The sequence below is a fragment of the Myotis myotis genome, unplaced genomic scaffold (assembly GCF_014108235.1).
Source record: "Myotis myotis isolate mMyoMyo1 unplaced genomic scaffold, mMyoMyo1.p scaffold_m19_p_18, whole genome shotgun sequence".
NCBI classification, from domain to species: Eukaryota; Metazoa; Chordata; class Mammalia; order Chiroptera; family Vespertilionidae; genus Myotis; species Myotis myotis.
In genome coordinates, this window is record NW_023416322.1 from 18,649,041 (window position 1) to 18,663,660 (window position 14,620).

Here is a 14,620-nt window from a genome sequence, read left to right on the forward strand (position 1 = left end):
CTGGAAAATAAACCCTACCACTAGCACAGCAATTGGACATTTAGATTGTTTCCATAATTTCCCCTTAAAATATTATTTTTCCAGGAAATGACTAACAGAAATGCTGTCCTGTTTCTACCCAAGAAAATGTTCAGTCCTCTTTCCTTCTAATAAATATCAAATAAAAGCTCATTTTCCTTTCTTCCACCTCTTCCAGAATGGACTTCGTTGTGTTTTCTTCTGTGCATGATGCACATGTGTCCATGTTGCCTCGAGTTTCACTCTGAAGGTGGAGGCTGGGAGATTGCAGCTGGTGGGGGGCCTGGCCCCTCTGGGCTACACACAGCCGCCGCTCCTTCCTCTTCAGACTGTCTTTTGGGCCCCAGCTGCTGGACCCCTTCTGTTGCTTCTTGGCGTGATGTTGTACACATTAGGAATAAAAACAATGACTAGCATGTAGCATAGGGTAGAAAAGGGACGGAGGTAGGATGGGAGGGGGTGGGGATAGAAAGGATAGGGGCACAAAAACCAACCAAACAAAAATAACCACACTGAAAGCTTCTACCTAGTAACACCAGGCCATGAATGGACTAGCCTGCCTTCTGGGAGACTGCTTGCTCTGCTACTGCAAAATGTACAGGAATCAAAAACGTCCATTTAAACCCTACAGCAGCCACCTGCTGGTCCAGCCCAGCACCACCACCCACACTGCACCCTCGAGTGGGGCTCGAGCACCTACAGAGTGAAGGGCATTTCCTGCTGGAGTCTCCAGGCCAGAAGAGGGCCTACCGGAACCTTCTGAGCGAAGGCGAGGCCTTGTACTCTTCCTATGGAACACTGCCACTGGCCGAAGAGGTCCGCTTCCCCATCCTGTCACCACCAACCTCTCAAGGAGCAGTGAACGGGACTTCCCTTGCTGCACACTGACTAGAAGCAGCACATCTGTGTATGGAAGAATTCAGTGTGACTTTTTACTACTGAGAGTATAACAATAATAAAAGATGTTTAGGAATAATTTCAACTACATTCTCAGTCAGCAAAGCAATCATTAATGGATTCCTATTTTATTCCCCAGAGAGGAAAAAAGGACTGAGAAGTTCCCACTGGCTTTTCCCACCTGCCTTCCCTTCTCAGCTTTCACTTCCCATGTGGCTGGGGACATGCACGATGGAGAAGGCGAGAGGCGGTGCTATCAGGTAACTGAGTGAGACAAACAGCAGTTCCTCTCTCCCTCCGGAGGCCCAGGGGGACGGAGAGTTCCTGATGGTTTTTCTTTTGGTTGCACTGCGGACATTTCGTGCACACTCAGCGGGCCGGTGGAACACTTACACCCTCTCAACGGCAAGACACAGAGAAGAGGGCTGCCACCTGCAGGGGCTGTGGGCCAGTCCTGCAAACCCAACATGCCATGGTGTATGGAGCTTCATTGCCAGGTTGCCACCCCAGCCTCAGTGTGGAGGGTTCATGGTGCCTTGTCCCCGCTGCTGCTTCTGTTTCTGCTGCATCAACAGCTGCTCCAGAGCGGATGGGCCAGGGTGCATCATGGAACTGGACCAGATGGACTGAAAGACAGCCCAGAGCTTGTCAGCAGAGCTCACAGGCCTGGTTGTCTGAAAGGATTGGTTCTTCAATCCCAGCCAAACATAAAGGCACAACGTCCCAAGATCCCCACCCCTTAAAAAAATCCAGCCATTAGAAAAGACTGTCCTCAGGACCAGTTAGCCCCTGTGAAGATTATTTTAGACCAGAAAAGGTGAAAGTACGTTTGAGATGAAGTCTTTTACTAAACTCAGTTCCATGTGGGGACCAGAGTATTTACTGTTAGGTGCTGTTCTTTTACTTGTTCAGAAAAGGCTTAAATCAAACATTCCAAGATGAATCAGAATGTTCTTAAACTTAGAATGCAACTAGGACCTTTGTGCTTCTGCCCCTGAAGATAATGCTTTGTCACTAGTGCATTCACAAATTAAAAATAAAAAGCCCATTCAAGAACCTCCTAAGGCAGGCCATATTTCCAGAACTCTGCTAGATATGTGCTATTAATTAATCAAGTATAGGGGCCTTAGGAATAACCTAGCTATTTATATGAATGAAACCAGCAACACTGCTTGTGGTTCTTATTCCTGAAATCCACTCACCTTCAGGCTCTCCATGAGGACAGCAGAGGAATCCTCCACAGAGGGGCCGTGGCCTGTCCAGGTGCCGCTTGGAGTGCTGGTCTGCTGCCAGCTGCTCTCAGAGGATGATGTTGCTGAGAGATAATCAATGCCAAACCCACCCATGGCTAAGGGATGAAAAGAGATTGGAATTCAAGAATACGTTTTATCACTGCCAAAAGCCCCAAACCAGGGAAAGACAGAGTAAAGTTATTCTACTTTTGTAAAGTTTGGGTCTCACCTGGCTTATCAGTTTTCCACCGATCTGCAGCTCTCCTCTCCCTGTTATCTGGAGCCCCAATGGGTCCAAAATTGGAGAATGGAACAGAATTATGGTTGTGTGTTGGAGGGGAGCTTGGCAGGCTGCTTGGGTTAGAGGAATGAGGAGATTGGCTGGCTGGTGTTGAATGATCTATTAAATAATAGCAAAAGAGGACATTCAATAGATAAGCTGTTTCACAAACTTGCCAAGAACTAAAGTTTCCTGTAGATCTGGTCACTTAAATTCTACTAAAAGTAATTAGAGGGTTTTGGAGGAAAGACAAAATAAGGGCCCCCAAAAGGACTCTGCTAGATGTAGGAATCTGTTGCTCTAAACATAAATAACAAGGCACATTCTTTGCCCAAAACAGAATGAAACAAAGCAGGAGACGATTCTGTCAAGTGCACCCACTAATGCAAAACACCTGTTTCACATAAGTACCCATTGGTCTTCTATATGAGAAATATAATTGTCTAACTTTAAGACTTACTATTAAATCAGACTCCATTTATAAAATGGGCATTAAAAAAACCTCTATTTTAAAAATTAGTTTTCCTGCAAAGAATGTCTGCAAACAAAACTAAAAAACAGCTGACATCCTTTAGGATATGAAAAAGCCTTAAAGAAATACACACACACACACACACACACACACACACACACGCATGCCCCATACTGGGAATTGAGCCCACAACCTGGGCATGTGCCTTGATTGGGAATTGAACCTTCACCTCTAATGCTCAACCACTGAGCTACAATGGAGGGGCTGAAGAAGCTTTTTTAATGGCATTTGTTATGTAAACTAACTCATCAGACTTTTTCTCTATTTTCTTTCAGGAGTTACTTAGAAAAAAAAAAAAATCAACACAATATATTTACAATGACAAAATCATTCTAACTCTTAATCAATTTGAGTTTACTGGCAATACAAGGTCTACCTTTCCTTGAAGACTAGTTAATACCTGAACTGGCAGGAAGTGATGGAGACCACGGAGTCCCTTCAAACAGGGAGTACAGGGATGTTTCCTGGGGGGCCATTGCGGGACTGAGTTCTGCTTTGGAGCTGGTTGTAAGGTTTTTCCCATACACCTCATTGAACACACTGTTGTTTGGGTATCTTTCCTGAAAGAAATGACAGTCAAGTTACAGATGCACGTCAAGGAAGGAAAAGTATTTAGAAAATGCCACGTTCAGGTTCACAGATGATTGGGACACCTTAAGCTTTTCTTAAGGCAAACTTTTGAAGGCTTTTATTTGTTTCTTTTAGCTTTCCTGTTAATTTCCCTTTGCTTTCCCTCACACTTTTGCTCTATCTATGTAAACCACCGACGTTAAAAAGTATGAATAACGTATTAGGCGAAACAGAGCCCTAAGGATTTCAATATTGAGAAGTCAAAGGATTCAAACCTGTAACATACAAGTCTCTAGTGTACCCAATCAGAGAGAGAGGGGATAAAATAAAGAATCCAAAAGGTGCCAATATATGAAAGAGAAAAGCAGAAATACTGAAATAGGACAGGAAGGAACACGGGAGCCCACAATGACAGCGCAAAGCGGGATTCTTCACTGTTTACTCACCTGGTTGAGAGAGAATCCAGTGAGGGACAGGAAAGAGGATGAATGGGACATGAGCTCAGAGGGCTTCTCCAATAAGGATTTCTTCACAGTCCCGGAAAAAAAATGGTAGTTAGACTATGCCTTGCATTTCCTTAATATTAATTTTAAGACACTATAGAGCCCAATGTACTGTAAGCGCACTTGTATCCACCGTAGTGTACAGCATGAGGCTCATAAGATGTGAGTGCAAATCTGTTAAGGCCACGACGTCAGCTCAGTGCCAGTGGCCACAGGGAGTTACAGACTCTCCTCCTCGATCAGGCCCTCTAACCCAGCAGAGATCCTGGCAGAGACCAGTGACCCTGGAATACTCTCAAGATGCTAAACGGATCTGGCACTGTTTTCTCCCCAAGTTTTTAAAAACACGGACATTAACGACTGAAGAAAAGCCTTTCAAATCCATTTGACAACAGGTTTTGTGAACATGGTCCCTACACAGCTTTATCAACAGTTGACTAAAGTAGGTTTACAGCAGTGAGTGTGCTAAACACAGAGTTTATTCTTGTATTATTATTAATTATTGTATTATTTTCCATACAAACAACTGTAAACCTACTTTTACCCCACCCTGTACTGAAATACATAGTTGCTAAAGTCAAGCTACAAGAAAGTTATTGTGGGAAAAAAGCTAAATCTCTGATGCTTGCAGTCATTGAATAGTTGATCAACATGCATTTATTAACCACCCACTGCACACTTTCATACACATGATATCATTAACAATGTTAAATACAGAAAGGGTTATAGTCAAGGTTTTTCTTTAAAAACATGTAACAAATAAACACTAATATGCCCCTCCCCAACTGTTCCATGAGCTTCATTTCCTACGGAAGGGGCAAGTGCAATAGGAACAAGGGATCAGGAAGCAGGTAGACAGAGAGGAAGACACTCCCACAAACCCTCCAGCCACCCGTGAAAAGCAGCAAGGCGACATGTAGCGACAGCAGGTCAGCAACTGGGGTTTCCACACCTCTAGGCGCAGTCAGGGCACCACTACTTCAGTTTTCAGGAGATTTTATTTCTCCTAACTTGGGGGGGAGGGGGGGTAGAATGGGAGCTTTCTATGGCCACTCACCAAGCCAAATTCTTAAGGGAACTTCAAGTGCCAGGGACGGCAGCTTGTCACCAGTGCCATTAAGCTTTTATTTCTCCTAGTACAAAAATCAACGTATTTTAATTTTACGTTTTCTTGCCCAATGTCCATGGGGAAGAAAGTAAATCTCAGAACTGTTCCACGTTTTATTAAGATGGGGTGCAGGACAGAAAAAACAACCATAGCACACATCTTTCTTTTACTTCCCCATCTTAGTAAATGTAAACACTGGCATAGGTACAGCATGATATCCTCTGAAATGCAGACTAGGATCTAGAAGATTTTTTAAAAAGATACAACTAATGAAGTCTTACACTTTATGTCATTGTAGTTATTTATTGTTGTAGTCACTCATTTATGGCACTCTGACGCTTCTTTTTAGCATTCTGTTTATACAATTCTGGCTCTGATCACGGCTCTTGGTTAACCAAACAGAAAAGAGCCACATAGCATTCAAAAGCATCAGTAAACTGTCTAGAACATATTTCATTTCCTATTTTGAGTTCATGAGAAAAAAATCTCACTATTCTAAATAAGATTAATGACACTGGACATTCCTGGGTCCAGATGGAAGTGCCACTTGAGAAGTAAGTTAAATTTCCAGCATCACAACCTGTGTGCGCCCAGCCCTCAGGATGGTCCTAACAAAGTCACGAATGTAAGGTCTTGGGAACCAGGCCGTCGGGAAATAAACTTTACAATTCTGTAAAAAAGAAAAGCCCCCCAAAAGAAGAAATCACCTATTCTAAAATCTCAGAAAAGCAGCTGGGGTTAGAGCAAGACTTAGGTTAAATACATACAAAGAGGCTTCTTCCAGGGAGAGAGGCGAGAGGCCCCAGCAGAGCTGGGTAAAGATCAGGAGGGTTAGAAAAAATCAGCTCTTCCTCTTCCTCCAAGGCAGCCAGACTCTTTAACAGGTCCGGAGGAAGCAGAGGGGAGCCCTTGGGGTCCTAGTGACAGAAAGGAGCACAGTGAGAGGCCATAGGGATGACAAAAGCACAAAGGAGCAGTGGCATGATTGGGGGATGAAGTCATTAATAGTGAAGCAGGATTATGCAAAGGAAAAGGCTCTGAAATACAAAAGCAAATTGACACAGAGTGGGCGACAAAGATCAAGACAATACAAAGAAGCAAATAGTGATGGAGCAGAACGTAAAAGGTAAAAGTGGCTCATGAGTCAAACTGTAAAGGAGCAAAGTGACTAACTTACCTTGTGCTAATGACCAACTTACAAACACATCCCTGTGTCTCAGGAATAGGAAGGGTAAGGAAGGGGAACTCCACTATTAAAGATAACTGGCTGACTATTTCAGAAAGCACTTCGTTTAAATGTGCAGTGAACTATTTTTAAACTTAGATGATTCAGCCCAACGCAGGGAGCTGTCTCCGAATTCTCTAACATGTGGGTTAGAGTCCCGCACATGACATTTTTGCCAGACTGTCAAGTTTAAACTCAATAACAGGACCCTTCAGCTCCTCAAATCCAACATACTGTGCAACTGTGAAGAGACCAGGCGCTGTGCCCACTGCCCAGTAGCATTCTGTGACACTTATGCATCAGTGACCTTTAGAAACAGCTACTGGGAAATTCAAAATATTTGCAGCCCAAGACCTCTCCCTCAAGTGCCTGTGACAGGAAAGGACACACACCTCAAAGGGCATCCTGGGCACAGGATCCTGCTCTGGACGGAAGACTCCTGGTGGCCGCTTGCCCCTGCGGTCCATATTTGCTTGCTGAGCCATCACAGCTCTGTTATCAGCCATGCTGTAGGAAGAGTCCCAGTAGAATTCTGGGACCTTGACTTCTGAGTGATTGTGGTTATATGGCTCCATGGGAAAAGGCTTCATTTTTTTCTCCAGAGGCTGCTGCTGCATTACAGGAGATTGCAATGACGGCTCAAACAGTTTTATGGGATCTTGGGTCTGAAGGTAGTAGGGCTGTTTCACAGGCATGATTTTCCCTAATGGGCCTTGAACCTGAGGGGGATTCCACAGCTGTTTGGAGGCATCTGCCTGCTGATACTGAAAAAGAGAAGCCTGTCATCAGAATGAGGATGAAACGCAATGTTTCTGACACTCAGTGCTCAGGAATCACAGAATGCACTTGGTTTCACAATCAACACCACTCTCGGCAATGCAGCGCTTTCCTCTACCATTCAGGTTTTTCAATGCACAGAAAGCCATCTAGGTACAGATTATGGACACTGAACTCATAGTCGCTCTTTCAATTCAATCATTTAAGAGGTTTAGTGAGTGTGTCTGTCTCCCTCCGGTTTCAAGTGCTATGTGGAGGGCAATATTTAAGGTTGGTGTCACAGCTTTCTTAACATCTCATCAAGATTATGATTCTACTTCCCTTTTATAGTTTATGTTCACACAGGAAACAATTATTTCTAGAAAATACTTTCCAATAAAACTAACAAGTAGCAGCAGCAAAGAATAGTAGTTAAGATCTACTATCTTTTACAAAAGTGGAAAGGAAAACATTTACACTTTCCTAATCAGCAAAGAATACTTTTATATTCTCATCATCATGACAAGTCTAAGGGGTGTATGAGAGCATAGCTAGCATTTCCAAATAACTGAATACTGACGAACTTCAGCCTTCCCTCCTTAGTCAGCTGGACGGTACAATGTCACCTACCTGCTGGAACCCAGAGTGGTGAGGAGGGCTTTTCCCCAAAGCTGGCACGGCTTTTGTAGGGGATTGTTGTTGCTGAGCTAGAGCTTGAACCTGCAACTGGCTTGTAGACTGTGCTGTTGGCTGAGCTGGTAGAGATGTAAGGGGTTGCTGGGAAGGTGGCTGTGGTTGTTGAGGTCCCTGGTTCATTGGCCCTGGTCCAGAGGGCCGTTGCTGGCTGTAAGGAATGTGGGACTGTTTCCCAGCTTGCACCTGGTTTCCTGCTGGAGAGTGAGCTGTAGGCTGAAGAAAGGTTCCTGGGACAGAAACACCAGCTGGGAAGGTGTAACCTGAGCCCATAGGAAATGCCACAGGAGGGGAAATAACATATGCTGGGGGCGGGAACCCTTTAAAACAAAAGAACACAGCTTTAGTTCTAAAGAAACTTAGCAAAAAAAAAAAAAAAAAAAAGGCAAAAGTAAGTCATTTGGGTTGGGATAAGGTGGGGAAGGGGTCACCTCATAAGTTCTAAAAGATAGGGGTCAACCATCAAGACTGATCAAATGAAAATCTTTAATTTCATTTCAAAAATTAAACATAGACTACTGACTGCTACTTCTATCCACTTAAGCAAGTGGAGTGTTCTAAACATCATGTTTAGTGACAGGAATTCCTTCATAACAAACCTGCCCTTGTATATAAACTACCAGAGAAATGGCTCCAAAATAATTTCATAAGCATTAGGGAAAACATAACTTCCTTCTACCTTTTAAAAAAATATATATATATATATATTTTTATTGTTGATAGTATTACAGATGTCTCCCACTTTACCTTCCTTCCTCCTACCTTTAACACTATAGTTAGTAATATCACTCCAATAGAGTATGAATTACTCAATGAATGAATAGAAACTCCTACACAGAGGTATTAAGTAGAAGTTACAAAGCATATTTACCTGGCCGGCTAGGAAGAGGCGGGAAGGCTCCAGGGTGGTGAATGGGGATGAACTGGGAATTACTTGCTTGACTTGGGGTTTGAGTGACAGGTGTTTTCCTGGCTTCAGACACTGGAGTCTTTCTTAGTTCTGTCTGGGATTTTACCTATGACCAACAGAAGCAAAACTATAATAATCTGAAACTCAAACGTGTCAGAAAGAAGCATCTACTCTAGGAAAGCATGTAAAACACCACTACGTCAAAAAAAAAGTATATGCTGAAGATTAAATTACAAAGAGGAAATGAAAGTAGGTGATTTAACTGCCAATAAAAGATACACATGCCTTCATTTTATTCATATAATTATTTTGCCCTCACAAAATCATAAAAATATTAAATATGGAAAGGACATGAGAGCTCCTTTGTTTTACAAATCAGACACCCAATGCCAACAGGTTAAAAGCTTGCCTATGATCTTAAGTTGCCTGTTACAGGTTCCAGGGCCCTTTATGAATTACTCTAATTTATTAAATAACTTACATAAACTACAAATTAATGATGACCCACTTTGGTCTTCAGTTTAATTTCATCTGGGCAGCCTTAAGGGTGAGGCATTCACCCTCCACCTTGCACCTTACCACCCTTCAGGATAGGATACTTTCTAAAGAACAGGCCCTGAGTCCTGCACATGGAGAAGAGGTGGATGCCCCAGGCACTGCTCAAGATGAGTAAAAGGGGGGGGAGGGGGGGGGGAAGGAGACATATATAAAACTTTAGACAATATAAATAAATAAATAAATAAATAAATAAGTAAGTAAGTAAGTAAGTAAGTAAAAGGCGGGAAAACAGGTACCGTTTACAGAAAACTTAGGATGAGGTACAGAGGGTGGTGATCCACTGACTGCTACCAGGCTCTCTTTACTCATCTACATCCCTCTTACTCATCTACATGTAAGAGGGATGAGAGATCAGGAAGAGATTTTATTTCTACTGAACTGTGCTGGGAAGCAGTTATAGAGAATGGAGGCAGAGCAGGGAGGAAATGCTGGGCTCTATCGCTAAAGCACTGAGACCTCAGTTTTATAGTTCATTTGGGTTTCCTCTTACCTTTCCACTGCACCTGTCTTTCTCCGTTTCTTTTCTTAATTTCTACCATGTTTTTTCTCCCCCCCCCTACTAATCTTAAAATGGAACTATTATATTCTTATTTCTCTCTTTCCCTCCCCCGCAAAAATCCTGCAAGAGAAACACATTGAAGGCAGTTTATTTGCAAGAGGACTCCAAATAATGTAAGGTTCCTCATGCCTACTACCAACAAATATATTTGCCAAAATATGTTAACAAAACAAATGGCATTTACTCAAACATTAATGGTACTAATAAAACCAGTACAAAGACCCCTTTCCTTTTATATAAAGTAATCTGTACCGCTTTGGAAAGGTATTAAAACAAACATACACCCCAAAGATGCAAATAACTGAGCAGTGTTTCTCTTTTCCCAGCAGGAGACTTGGGTTCTTGCTTTACAAATTCCCATGGCCAGGGTAACACTGAAGTGCTAATAATGCTACTGGCTGCGACAGGTATAAATGTCAAGGAAAAGAGCTTCATCTTCATCTTTTATCTTGTACAGTGACTCTAAAAAAACAACACCACCTATACCAGCCTTACTCTACCTTTAGTTCTATTGGATCTATCAAAGGCCCCCAATTTCTCACTACAGGATTAACAAATGGCAATTATATTTTCAAAAGAAAATGTAAGTTTTTGTGGAACTGACAACTCTGCAACTGGTCATTTCAAACAATGTAAATTGAACAAAACTGATAAACATGTCAAACAAGTTAAGAGTCTTTCACTCATATGATAATTCCCAAGGGTCAATGAAGTAACCACCTACCACAGCTCTTTACAAGACTTACTATGAAGCATTTGAAGAATGCATTCAAGCTTCTAGAATAGCCAATTTTCAAGGCTTTTAGGAACAAAATGAAAAATCTTGCCTTTTGTGTGAGCCTTCCTCTACCTGCTTTATAGTGCAAATACAGCTTACCTGCACTGCCACATTCTGCTTTCCTGTTTCCTGTAACTTTTCTAAGGTGCATTTCTTGGGTTCTGTTTTCCTCTTGTTGTTGTCCTTCTTTCCATCATTCTTAGTTACAGTTATTCCTTTGCTATAGTCCCTTCTCACCTCTTTGGGAGGAAAACTTCTTCCTTGGTCTCTGTTCACTTCTCGTAGCTTAATGTTCTCTTTGAAGGTGACCACTGGTTTCTCTCCCGTGTCACAGTTGTTGCTTAGATTTCGGCCCGTAGACAGCACCGATTTCAGTCCTGGATTCCCGTTCTCAGCCAGTGACTCTATTATGGATGCTTCTTGCAGAATAAGGTTCTCTTTGGCTTCACTGGGGTCTTCTAGTATTAACTCTGGGATTTCTGTGATAAACAATAATTTCCCTACCTCATTTTCACACTGAATCAGCCTAAAAAAGTAAAAATAAATCCATATATGAAAAACACAAACCTAAAAAACAGTACAACTGAATTGTGTATGGATCCAACAGTCAAAAGATTCCCAGCCCTAAAAACTTGGAAACAGCAGGAAATAACAATGTGGATTCAGGTAACACAAAAAGTAGTTATGTAGAGACTCAGATTCTCATTATCATATTCAACACAACAACACATATCCGTGCCCTTTTAATGTTCTCCAATAATTGCAGCAATTAAAAATACTGAGCATGTTTTAAACATAGGTACTAGATTAGGCCCTTGAAGTAGCTATTTATAACTCCAATTTTATAGGTGTGAAAACTAAGCTAAGAGGTAGTAAGTTCACTCAAACATGCAACCACTTTAAATGCTACAGTATGACAGGAACCTCAGTACAAAATGACTATGAAATAGTGACCGACTTTGGAAAGGTTATAATCAAGCAGAGGATCCCAACGACATAGACCTGGGGAAGTGGCAGAATTAGAAGCTGAATTTAAATGGATCTGACTCTAAGACCTGTGCCCTCCACTACACCAACTACCCTATGTGCTTTGTATTTAATAAGCCAGTAGCTCCATCCTGGTCTGTTCAGATTGAAACTCATCACCATGGCCCTGTCAATCAATACCAAGCACCATAACTGTGAATGTACAACTTAGATTTACATAAATGTTTATGAATTAGAGCAGAAGATCATGATAAACAGGGGGTGAGGCCAATTCCTCTACAATAGGTAGGTAATGGGGAGAAGAGAGATTTAAGAGTATAATGATCACCAGGGTTATAATTTGTTATGTTACCATCATTTTGTCTTCTGAGTTTATATATAATCAGTAGCATTATACCAAAGACTAAAACATAGGTGGCTGTGTATGTGTGTTTGATGAAATACCTTGGCTGGTTATCCGCGATCCATTTGCCTATAGAGATCAAGCGCTGCTGCCGTATTTGTCGTTGCTGACCCTCTTTGTCTCCTGTAATACCTTGGTGGCCTTTGGAAAAATCCAAGTTCCTAAAATTAATATAAGCAAGTTATAAAAGATATTTCCCAGGCAACCAAATGCATCTACTTAACTGAAATGGCTTCAGATTGTTCCATACAGGTTAACTATTTGATGTAATTAACTACATTTGTTTTAATTTATATTCCCAAAGATTTTAAATCCAATGAAGCAAAGCAGAAAACACACTACGGAAAGAATTAGAGTGCAGAGTGAAAAAGGAGAGTTAGTTCCTTCTGATAAGCTCTGAAAGGTTTCACATGGCTGGTATTGGAGCTGGAGCGTGACTAGTTATGAGTGAGCACTTACAGATTGGTAATGAAAGGACGAAGAGGAAAAGGAAATGTTCTAGGAATAGCATGAAAAGTTTTGGAGGAATAAAAACACAGAGCTATTCAAGAAGATAACAGAGTGAGTGTAGAGTATGTATAGGTAGGTATTAGTGGAGAGGAGGGTGTAAGTGGAAAATAAGGCTGAAAACTTACACTGCATAGTGACAGAAAATATGCTGAACAATTAAGCATTTGGACAGCAAGCCACTTGAACTGTTTCTATATTAGTAAAGGGCATCATCAGGTCTACACTTTAAAAATACAATGTGGAAACAGGGTAGAAATAAACTATAGAAAGAGAGGGACTCTAAGTAGGGAAGGTGATTAGGAAACTTTCTTACCCCAGGTAAATGGTGATAAAAGCCTGAACTATGAGGAAATAAATGGGAGGAGTTGTATCTAAAAGGCATTTTGGACACAGAATTACAAAGATTTGGTGAGAAAGATTAACAGAAATAAGAACTGTTTATGTAGTTGGACAATGGCATACAGATAAATTTAGAAAGATCATATTTTACTGACCAAACAGGAAAATACTAGCTCATTTTTGGTCATGTCAAAGTTTAAAATTGCTAGAAATATGAGTCTAAACTCTACAAGAAGTCAGAACTGAAAATTTTGGTCTTAGTATCCTGGAGGTAAAAGCTCAAGACAAAAGGATGGATTTGATCACCCGGAAGAACGTAGAGTGGGAAGGAAAGGGCAAGGGAAGAACCCTTGAGAATACCAATATTCCAAGGCATATAATACACAAGAAAGAATGCAACTGAGCCTCTTAAGGGTAGAAGGAGAAGAACGATGATCCAGAGCTAAGAGAAAGAAGGTTTCATGAAGGAAGGGGACCAACAGACTCAATGATAAAAAAAATTATATAGGATGAAAATTATACAGAACTCAATACAACTTGCTAACTAGGAGAGAGAGCAGAGTTTACAGTTGCAGTAGGCTGAGAAATAATTGGCTGTGAAGCAGGTCAGCAAGACTAGTACACACTACTCTTAGAAGTTTAATGATGAAGAGAAAGCTGAGGTTGTGATTTTTACTTTTTTTTTTTTTTAATTCTCATCCAAGGATATGTTTATTGATTTTTAGAGAGGAAGGGAGAGAGAGAGGAAGAGAGAGACAGACATCAATTCGAGAGGGACACACTGATTGATTCAGTTGCCTCTCATTCGTTTCCTGACCTAAGAACAAACCCACAACCTAGGCATGTACCCTGACCAGGAACTGAACCTGCAATCTTTTGGTGCATGGGACAGCGCTCTAACCAACTGAACCACCCGGCCAAGACACAAATTTTATTTTTTTTAGAAAGAATAGGGCATACTTAAATGCTACTAGGCCAAAAGGAAGCAATTGGTTGTTAAAAAATAAGATACTGAAAATACAATGCAGAGAGAGATGGATAGATGGAACAAGGTTCTTGGGAAGGTAGGAAAGGATGAGATCAAGGACACAGATGAAAGGGCTAGACTTGAAAAGGAGTAAGAAGGTATTCCTCTGAAAGAGAAGGAACAGAGACAAAATGACTGGGAAAACAGAGTGCTTTATTCTTATTTTAATGTGAAATATGTCAAGCAATACCCGTTGGTTTCCATTTTGAGACTTTCCCTCTGATTTCAAGGAAAGTATAAAAGGAAATAAGTATCACTTGGAAGAAGCAATTCTCTTTCCTTTCCTCCATATTTTTTAAGCACTTAGTATTGGTATTACATAGGCATTAAAGGCACAACATATACAAATCCATTTTACATCAAAACTTTGACTCTCAGTTGCCGTTAGGAAAAGCTAAGAAAGATCAAGAGCTTCCACAACCAAGCCCGACTCCTGATAATTTTAATATGGCAACCACTAGCAATGAACTCCGCCTCCTCCAGCTGCCACCCACCTGAAAGAAGGTCTCAAAGCCAAGAATCCTTGTAACTCAAACTCCTCTGGAAGTGGTGTAGCTAGAGAAGGGTAGAAATCAAGATTTGTAAACATTTTAATTAAAATTCTGTTGTTTAGCAGAATACTGCTAAGTGGAAAAACAAAGTCTCTGGAGAAACTATAGGCTATTCATAGTGCCCTGCTCTTCTTTATAGTAACTTACCTGTCAAAGCCCTGCATGTTGCCTTTGGGCCCTGTGC

General features: G+C 41.3%; 1 protein-coding gene across 7 annotated transcripts in view; it reads right to left on the reverse strand.

The window, feature by feature from the left end:
- Positions 1-1,027: 1,027 nt before the first annotated feature.
- The window catches only part of SMG7 (SMG7 nonsense mediated mRNA decay factor), a 56,006-nt gene continuing 42,413 nt past the window's right edge, over positions 1,028-14,620 (reverse strand). For 3 of the 7 annotated variants that reach the window (XM_036343600.1, XM_036343603.1, XM_036343599.1), the window contains exons 12-23: positions 14,380-14,440; positions 12,051-12,170; positions 10,719-11,145; positions 8,686-8,830; positions 7,752-8,134; positions 6,758-7,129; positions 5,908-6,057; positions 3,976-4,056; positions 3,360-3,519; positions 2,377-2,547; positions 2,118-2,263; positions 1,028-1,541 (exon numbers count right to left, since the gene is read on the reverse strand). In XM_036343600.1, coding sequence (XP_036199493.1) covers positions 1,428-1,541; positions 2,118-2,263; positions 2,377-2,547; positions 3,360-3,519; positions 3,976-4,056; positions 5,908-6,057; positions 6,758-7,129; positions 7,752-8,134; positions 8,686-8,830; positions 10,719-11,145; positions 12,051-12,170; positions 14,380-14,440 — 2,330 coding nt within the window. In that variant the 3' untranslated portion in view covers positions 1,028-1,427. The remainder of the gene's footprint in view (positions 1,542-2,117; positions 2,264-2,376; positions 2,548-3,359; positions 3,520-3,975; positions 4,057-5,907; positions 6,058-6,757; positions 7,130-7,751; positions 8,135-8,685; positions 8,831-10,718; positions 11,146-12,050; positions 12,171-14,379; positions 14,441-14,620) is intronic. The other 4 variants (XM_036343601.1, XM_036343605.1, XM_036343602.1 and 1 more) reach the window with 4 other exon arrangements.